The sequence below is a fragment of the Dasypus novemcinctus genome, chromosome 10 (genome assembly GCF_030445035.2).
Source record: "Dasypus novemcinctus isolate mDasNov1 chromosome 10, mDasNov1.1.hap2, whole genome shotgun sequence".
Taxonomy (NCBI): Eukaryota; Metazoa; Chordata; class Mammalia; order Cingulata; family Dasypodidae; genus Dasypus; species Dasypus novemcinctus.
Genome location: NC_080682.1, coordinates 5,228,272 through 5,237,402, shown reverse-complemented (window position 1 = coordinate 5,237,402; position 9,131 = coordinate 5,228,272). Strand labels below are relative to the sequence as shown.

The 9,131-nt window shown below is 60.1% G+C and overlaps 1 protein-coding gene across 1 annotated transcript; it reads right to left on the bottom strand.

Moving 5' to 3' along the window:
- Window positions 1–5,658: 5,658 nt before the first annotated feature.
- On the bottom strand, window positions 5,659–8,862 carry FGF19 (fibroblast growth factor 19). Its single transcript, XM_058306177.1, has 3 exons — window positions 8,625–8,862; window positions 8,336–8,439; window positions 5,659–5,970 (listed from the first exon to the last, which is right to left on the bottom strand). The coding sequence occupies exons 1-3, from the start codon at window positions 8,860–8,862 to the stop codon at window positions 5,659–5,661; spliced, it is 654 nt and encodes a 217-aa protein (XP_058162160.1).
- Between the last annotated feature and the right edge of the window lie 269 nt (window positions 8,863–9,131).

The following is a 9,131-nucleotide window of genomic DNA, read 5'->3' as shown; positions in this document are numbered from 1 at the left end:
CGACTCACTGGGCAGCCGCGGGTTAACGGCTCAGGATCCTGGGGGCCTCCGTCTTCCATTCCTCTGGGGGCGACAGTGGAAAGTGCTTTCCTGGCCCCGGCCCAGCCCACGTCAGCTTGGGTTCCCATTGGCCGCTATGTTTTTACTTAACATTTTGCTACAAGCATTTTTTTTGTTGTTGCTGGTTTTGTTTTATTAATAGACTTCATTAGAACAGTTTTATATCACAGAAAAATCCAGCGATGGTATAGCGTTCCCATATGCCTCTTCCTCTTGCACACAACTTCCCCTACTAATTTCTTACGTTAGGAGGGACATTTGTCACAATTAGTAAACCAGTATCGATGCTTTGTAATTAACTGAATTCCGTCTTGATTCAGATCTCCCCCGTTTTACCTCCACCTCTCACTCTCCCTCTGTGCCTCTCTGTGTCTTTCTCCAAATGACACACCCCCTCTCCCCTAACCGGGGGGGCTCCCCTCTGGTCACTCTGACGATGGGGGAGGAGGGTCTGAGTCCACGTGGCCACTGTCCCCCCTGCCCTCCAGCCTGGACGACAAACGCCTGGGTCTGAGCTGGTCCTGACCCCGCCACCCTCCTCCTTCTGGGGGACATTTCTAGCTGCCCTTCGCCCAACTGGGGACTCCATGAAACGGAAGGCCGATGGAAGCATTTGAGGGCATATCTGTCCCCCCAGATTCTCCTTTGGGGAGCCACCCCTCCTCCAGAGGGATGACCCTCTCAGGGTCGTAGGTCGTGACCCAGGCCCGGCCAATCAGAGCACCCCGTCCCCCGGCCATCCCCAGAACACGGGGCCTGGTAAGGGCCTTTGAGGGCAGATCCCCAGGCGCTGGGCGCAGCCGTTAGCGGGAGAGAACGGCGAGGCTGCGGGGGGCCATCTTGTCACCATGTCGGGGCCTGCCTAAATCGGGGGACAGACGGTGCCTGAGGGGGTCAGGCCCGAGCCAGCAGCCAGCAAAGCCCCTGCCCTTATTTCTCCCTTAGGCCGTCGGGCGTTGGTTTCTCTGTCCCTGGTACCCACCGGGGTCCTAACACCAGGGCCTGGGGCCCCCCTTGGATGAGTGGGTCACTGCGCACCCTCCCCGGGACACATGCACTTGGACAGAGCCCCAAGAGTGACAGAGCCTCAAAGCAGAGAAAGGAACATCCCTTTACAGACAGCCAAGGCCACCTGCACCTGCCATCGCTTGACTTTTGGCATCGGGGGAGCCACCCTGGGGCCCTCTTCCCCCAGCTCCATCGCCTGAGACCCCGCCAGTGCTGTGGAACTATCTTGGGGTGCCAGAGAAGATATAGGATTTAGAAAATTCAGCAAATAAAAATACAGGTGCAGGCTAAATTAGAATTTCAGATAAACAACACATTTTTTTAGCATTAAGCATATCCTATGCAATATATGGGACATACTTATGCTAAAACCGTATTGGTTGCTTATTACAAATTGAAATTTAACCGGGCACCCTGTATTGTTATTTGCTGAATTTGACAATCTTATTTGAAGCAGGGAAGGGAGATGAAGCAGGAAGGCAAGGCCACTCTCCTGTGAGGAAAAGAGCTGGAGGGAAGGGTGAGGAGGGAGGGTGCAGCCTCAAAAAGCACCCTGCCCTGCCTCCCGCCAGGGTGCCCACCTCAGCCGGTCGGTCTTCACAACTCTGCAGCTAGAGGGTCAAATGAAAATGTGGTCCAGAGAGAAACCACATTAACCATCAACACTCTAGTATGAATTAGATTACAAACCATGCACATAATTATTGTTGGCTGTACTGCAGGGAAGAGCCTTGGGAAGTGGAGGCCCATCCCCTTCCCTCGTCTCCCACCCCCCCACCCCCTCCCGGGTTTCTCTGTGTTTTTCAACCCAGACTGACGTTAGAATCACTGAGAAGCTTTGAAAAAATCCAGAGGCCAGGCTACACCCTTCCAGGCTACACCCATTCCAACCAGACCAGAATGCCAGGTCCGCACCATCTTTTTTTTTTTTTTTAAAGATTTATTTTTTATTTATTTCTCCCCCCCCCCCCGCCTCATTATCTGCTCTCTCTGTCCATTCGCTGTGTGTTCTTCTGTGATCGCTTCCATCCTTATCAGCAGCACTGGGAATCTGTGTTTCTTTTTGCTCCGTCATCTTGCTGCGTCAGCTCTCCGTGTGTGCGGCGCCATTCCTGGGCAGGCTGCACTTTCTTTCGCACTGGGCGGCTCTCCTTACAGGGCGCACTCCTTGCGCGTGGGGCTCCCCTACGCGGGGGACACCCCTGTGTGGCAGGGCACTCCTTGTGCGCATCAGCACTGCGCATGGGCCAGCTGCACACGGGTCAAGGAGGCCCGGGGTTTGCACCTTGGACCTCCCATGTGGTGGGCGGACGCCCTAGCCACTGGGCCAAGTCCACTTCCCAGCATCATCTTTTTCCCTGTGGGATCCCAGTGTGCAGCCAAGCGTGAGCTTCCGTGGAAACAGCAGTTCAGAGCAGAGGGGTCTGGTCGTGGTGAGGGGTGCTGCTGGCCGCCAGCCCACCCGTGCCGGGCGCTGTGACTGTGTCCTTCTCTCCACGGTCCTGCAGCAGCAACAGCGTCCACCCTGCTCCCTGGTGAGGAAGCGGGTTCAGAGAGATGGTGTGACTTCCTCAAGGGGACCCAGCAAGTTAAAGGCCCAGGGACTCGATGTGGGTCTGCCTGGCCCCACGGCCCCTGTGCCTTGCCGCCTCCAGGCTGTGCACCTTTGGCTGGGTGCCTTTCCCTCTCTGGTCCTGCACAGCCTCTGGTCCTGTGAAACGAGGGTCCAAGGAGGCTGGATCACCAAGCGTCACCCAGCCCTGCCGGCTTGGCTCTCAAGCCCGCTGTATCATGTGGCAGGGGCTTCGAAAGGAAGGGCATCTCGATGGGGAAAGAATGGGCAACTCTGGGTGTCCTGAGCTCAGTGTGAACGGCGACTTAGAGAGTGAGGGAGCCTTTGCGTGGGGCTGGTTGTCGTGGCCTTCGCAGACTTGACAGTCATCCTCCTAAAGGCCAACGTAAGCCCCTGGTACTACCTGCCCAACAGGTGACCGGACTCCTGTCCCTGCCAGTGCTTCCCCTTCATTGCCTGTGGGAGGGCAGGACTATTATCCCATTTTACAGATGAGGAAATCGAGGCTCGGGTAACTTCAGTGATTTGCTGCAGAGTCAACAGCTTTTAGCAGGGACTGGGCGCCCCCACCATGCAGTCTGCAGCCGCGGCTTACGATGCCACGTTCATGGTTTTTTTAATGTTGTCAGAGTTCTTTTTTTTTTTTTTTTTTTAACATTTTATTTGGAAACAATTATAGATTGACAGTAAGTTGCAAATATAGCACAGAGAGGCCCAGGCACCCTCACCCAGTCTCCCGCCACCGTCCTTGGTAGCCATGCCCCCCTTCTCTCCCCCCACCAGCCCTAACCTCTGCCATCCACTCATCTGGGTCCTTGACATACATGCCGGATGCTGAGTGCGTGGACTTGTACCCAGCGGTTAGCAGCGGACCAGCCCGGAGTCACCCACCTGACAGCCCACCCCCCACTTCTTCCTTGCTAAGGGAGTCCCTATTGAGGGTGCAAAGGGTCCCTACTTAATTCCTGCCTTCCCAGGTTGCCTTGCAGCTGGGGGCAGCCCTGGCTCCTAAGATGCAACTGGAACCTGCCGGAAGGTTCTAAGAGCGCTTCTGCTTCTGGAGGCAGACGTGGCACTCCTGCAACACCTCCTTCTCCCCTGTTAGAGTGCAGGCGTGTCAGCTGAAGCCACAGCAGCCCGCTCAGCACGATGGAAACCCCCAGAAAAGGACGGGCAGCCGGCCCCGCTGGGCCACGAGCCAACATCTGCTTCCCCTGGAGTTCTTATTATGGGACCAAAAGAACTATTCAGGCCAGAGGTTCTCAACCAGGGCCGGATCTGCCTGCCCCGCCCCCTGCCCTCCCGGGACATGTGGCGATGTCTGAAGGTGTCTGGTTGTCGCAGCTTGAGGGGACCCACTGGCATTGAGGGGGTGACACCAGGCATGTTGTCCAACACCCTACAAGGTGCAGCAAAGGCGGGCGTGGCCCAGAGGTGGACGTGCTGAGCCTGAGAAGTCCCAGGGGGTCCGTCAGCTGGGTGTCCTCTCCCGGGCCCCAGCAGAGGGTGCGGCAGCCAGTGCGAGGCGACAGGATGGAGACCGGCCTTGACCCCAGCCTCCGCCCCTAGCTGACCCACCCCGGCCGCAGCCGGAGGGCTCGGTGCCACAGGCCCAGCCCCAGAGGCGGTCCTCACGGCCACTGCAGGCGCAGAGCAGAGAGAAGGCAGCTTTGGATACAAACTGCGCTTTAATGTAGAAAACGAAACGCATGTACATACATAAATACCATTCGGGAGTTATAAATAGAGTAAGAAAATAGAGAGATGTAGGTATCAAAATAAATTACTCATAAATATCCATGTCGCAAACTAAGTGCTGGGGAAGGGCCCGGGAGGCTGGGCCTGGCGCGTTCTCCAGACAAGCCACGTCCCTCCCTGGCTCTCGAGTGACACGTGCACTTAGACGCGCTGGGTGGCTGCCAAGCCCCGAGCCACGGTGGGACTTGGCAACGGGGGCGAAGAGCTGGGCGGGCACCTGCGATGGAAGCAGGTGACCCACGAGGGCGATTTGCTCTTTTCAGGCCAATGAAACAGCTCTTCCGAAAGGAGGCCAGGCGCCCCGGGAGGTGGGGGCAGGAGCCCCGGGGGAGCGGGGCCGGGGAGGGCCCCAGCTCGCTGGAGTCTGCCTGGCCTGGGTGAGTCGGACTCCCTGGCGAGTCCCAGGGTCCCCTGGAATGAGGGTGGGTGGTGGACACTGGCTGCCTCCATCGCCAGTCCCTCTGAGCAGGGGGTGGAGGTGGGACCACAGCCTTTCACCTTAGGGGACCCAGCCCTAACTCTGGGCAAGGAAGTCAGCTGAGCAGGGTGCTGGCTCCCAAGAAGAGAGGGAAAGGAAAGTCAACGCACAGGAATACCCCGTACTGTCCTGGGCAGACTGCAAGAAGCAACAGCTGAGAGGTTGAGATTCGCCTGGGCTAGATGGGGGCTCGGGGGCTCCCCAGTGCCTGAGCCTGGAGGGCCTTGCCTGCCTGCCCTCTTCCCGCTCCTGGTCAGTTCTGGCCTGGAGGAGCTCGGGGAGGGCACCCTCTGCCTGGAGTTGGGATCCCAGGCTGCCTCCCCATGGGCCAAGCCGCGCAGAGCTGGCCAGCTGCACGGGGGTCTTAGATGCCTGCTTTTCCTCTGGCCACGCCTGCAGGAAAGGAGGGGAGATGGAACTCCAGGGTTTCGGCTTGGCATGAGAACGGTCCCCAAGGGCGGTGAGTTCCCCATCAGTGGAAGTATTCAAGCAAAGCGGGGCAGCACAGCAATACACCAAGCAGTGGGAAGGGTGCAGGTGGGGGGACTCAGGCAGCAGCTGAGCTGCTGGAGGGCTGGCCATGTTCTGATCAGACAGGTTTATCTGCTCGAGCCTGGCACAGCCGAGGGAACGCTGTCTATGTACAAGCTCCGCCCGGGTTTTTGTAAAGCTAAATAGAACCCGGGCTCAGGATTAAGTTCTTGCCGAGGCACGGCCAGCCCAGCGCCCCCGCGGGGGTCCCGGCCTCCCGCAGGCGGGCTGGGGCACCCCCGAGCCTCCCTTATTTCTGAAAGCTGGGACTCTTCACCAGCCCAAGGCCAGAGGCAATGCCGAAAGGGTCCATGCTCTCGATCTCCAGCGGCTGCGAGAACACGCCGGGCTCCGCGTCGCCCCCGCGCTCCCGGGGCTCTGCCGGGGTCACGGACAGCATGGGCAGGAAGTGGGACAGGGGCAGGCCTCTGCCCCGGTACAGCTGCCTCTGCTTCGCACTGCTCAAGGACACAGGGAGGCCGTGCTTCCGGGACCAGTAGACGTTGTAGCCGTCGGGGCGGATCTCCTCCTCGAAAGCACAGTCCTCCGCGGAGTACTGAGGCTGCGGAGAGAACGGGCGGCCGTGAGGACCTCGGGCACTCCTGGGGGTGGGACCCGAGCGGCAGGAGAGGCAAACCGCGGGGGCCGCCCGCAGCGCTTGGGCCGCGGCTGCACACTGGCTGCCACAGCCCATACCTGTGCACCGCTCAGGTGCTTTACAGACTTCCCTGGTGACAGCTCAGAGCCCTTAAAAGGGCTTTACACACTCACTTCAGGAATACTTCATCGACGTGTGCTGCAACACCTTTAGAAGTCCTTAGGATTTTGCATTAAATCAACTCACTTTTAAACACTTAGTTCCACATTAGGCAAGGAGTTAGCAGTAATATCCATAATGAACAGGTGCTCCCATCACCCTTCACGTGAAATGAGTAACTTTTAAAATTAAAAGGTCCATCACAGTCCACCGAAACTGGCTGGACCGTGCGATCGTTTGAGGAGGAACCTCTCAATGAAGAAGCACCCGGGACCGATCTGCAGCCCAGGTGCAAGCACCTCTTCCCCCTCCACCCCAGCCCCACGCCCTGCAGGATTCCGAGGTTTTCTGGTCTGTTGCGGTCGTCAGAAGCTTCGGGTCCCTCCCGCTCTTTCATTCGGCCCGACTGAGCTTTCCGGGCAGGCTGCCCGGGGTCTCTCCAGAGCCCACGAGCCTGCACCCAGGGTGGCTGGAAACCCGTGCCTGGTTTTAAGTCAGAGAGGAGCAAGTCGCATCCCAAACTGCCAAGTGTCATGACCGCTTCCAGGCAGAGCTGGGCGGTAAACAGAACCCCGGAGGCGCCCCGTCTCACTTCTGGTTAAGTCTACAAAGGTCATTGAACGGCAGGTGGATGAGCGCCGTGCTGATAAGGCCCTGATAAGGCGCGAGCCTTGTGAGGCACCCATCCACCCTCAGCACCCGAGCCAGCGCGACTCCGGGCTAAAACCACTGGGCAGTGGGGCCATCTCCCCGGCGTCTGAAAAGGCAAATCAATATAGCAAAACAAGGGAAGTCAAATCACACAGTTAGACAGGCTTAGTGACTTTCCTAGCTCTTGGGGGTGGGGGTGGGGGTTAGCATTTCCTTCTTTCCCTACTGAGAAAAAGAAACGATTTGCGTTTCTAGAAAAATGTGGCATTTCTGTCCTGGAAAACAAAACGCACACACACCAGTGCTCCAGTTTTGCCAAGCCATGGCCAGGGGACCCAGAAGCAGAGGATTTGGGGAGATTAAACAGCCCCCCCCCCCAGTGTACATTAGGGCTGGCTTAGAGCCAAGGCCCCCGCCCTGCCCACCCCTGGACGTCTAAAGGGGCACATGCGGGTTTGGGGCGGCCCTGGGCCTCAGCTTTCCAAGTGCCGGCCACCTCCTTTCTTTCACGCCCTTTCAAATGAGATTCCCCCGTAAAACTTGGAGCCCCGTGAATACACGGCGCTCAGAGCTGAAAAACAGCTTGGAGCCGCTCTGGAGCCTTGCGCGGAGGTGCACAAAGAGGCTGATGCGGCGGCGGAGGCCCCGCGCCCGCGGAGGCCCCGCGCCCGCATCTTCTCTGGGGCGGGGGCACCCCGGAACAGAGGCCCCTCCCGCCGTGGTCCGCGGCGCCTCGGGGCGAGGGCGCCTGGCCGGAGGGGGGCCGCGGGCCGCCCCAGACCTCACACAGGCTCCTTTGAGCGCCGGGGCCGGGGGCGGGCTTGCCCCTTTGAACTCCCGGCCTTTGTTCCCGCCGACTGGGCGCCCGCACATTTCCTGCCCAGAAATGAATGCGGTTACCTGGGCTCTCCAACGCCCCCGCCACAACCCGCCAACAAAAGGCGCGTGCAGTCCAGGTTGAGGCCAGCGGGAGCAAAGCGCTGCCCCCTGGGGCACCGTTCTGCAATCCTACACCCCGCCGTTATCCAGGGAGAGAGAGTTCAGTTAAAAACACCTCGCCGGCCCCAAATGCGCTGCTCTTTTTCGGAAGATTGATTTAAAAAAAAAAAAGAAAAAGATCCAAGTGGTGGATATTCACTTTTTTTTTTTTTAAACCACAGGGAGGAGAAAGGAGGCGCTCGAGGCCCGGGATGGGTTTTCTTGTTTTAATATGAAAACGAGCCGAGGAATGGGTGTCCTCCATCCAGCTGGGCCTGCTTTTAGCGCAACTGAAAAGACAAAGCTGCGATTTCCCATTCCCGGGAACTGGCGGCGACCAGTTCCTCAGGAAAAGAAGGAGGACGTAGTTCCATCGCCCTTGCCATCTTCCTCCATCTGCCCCCATGCGGGCCCGGGCGCAGCCAGCAAAGAGGCCTTGGATTCAGTCCAGCCGCCCCCCCATCCCCCACCCCGTCCCACCCCGCTGTGCCCCACAGGCCGGCGCGCCCCCGCTGCATCCCGCCTCGTGGGGGACACTTACCAGCCCCTGCAGGCTGCCGTCGGCGCTCATGCAGAGGTACAGGGCGCTGGACACGCCCTTGATGGCCACCGTTCGCAGCGCCACTGCCTTGATCTCGAGCAAACCTGGGTGCGACGGAAGCAAGAAGCTGCCACCGGGAGCCCAAGGGCTCGCATCCCTCCCTCCGCGCGCTGTCGGGGACCGGGTAGTGAGGGGCCCAGGGGAGCGGAGGGAAGGCCGACGGAGAGGGCGCCGGGGAGGGGCGCTCGGGCAGGGCGCGGGGCGGGCGGGCGGCCCCGCAGGCACTCACTGTGCGCGCTCTGGCTTCGCTTGCCATCCACGGTGCCGTCGGCGCGGATGTGCAGGAAGCAGCTGAAGAGGCCGTAGGGGCCCGCGGTATACAGGTGCCGCAAGCGGACCGGCTCGCCCCAGCCGTAGTGCATGTGTGGCCCCGCGTCCGAGGCCAAGGGGCGACCGGCCGCGGCTAGCCAGAGGCCGGCCAGGGCCAAGACGCGGGCCACAGTGCGCCCACTCGGTGCGCCCCGCATGGCACCTCCCTTGGGTTCCGGGCGCGGCGCGAGGTAGCGCGGGTGCGGGAGGTTGGAGGCGGCTGCGACGCGCTGCGGGGCTGGGCGAGCGGGGGGATGGCCGCGTCCCTCCAGCCAGCCGTGCGCTCTGAGCGCTCGGGCGCGCTGCGCTCCTGCTCCGACGGCGCGGCGGCTCCGGGAGGCGGCCTTATATAGCGCGCCTTATCGGCCCCGCGGGTTGGTGCCCGCTACACCCGAGCACTTCTTATCGGGATTGCATCAGCCCTCCG

Bases quoted from the DNA above. Each gene is read 5' to 3' on its own strand.
- FGF19 (XM_058306177.1), bottom strand. From the start codon at position 8,862: ATGCGGGGCGCACCGAGTGGGCGCACTGTGGCCCGCGTCTTGGCCCTG. The intron at 8,440-8,624 runs GTGAGTGCCTGC...CGTCGCACCCAG, and splicing joins GCGAAGCCAGAGCGCGCACA to GTTTGCTCGAGATCAAGGCA. The intron at 5,971-8,335 runs GTAAGTGTCCCC...TTCTCTCCGCAG, and splicing joins ACGGCAGCCTGCAGGGGCTG to CCTCAGTACTCCGCGGAGGA.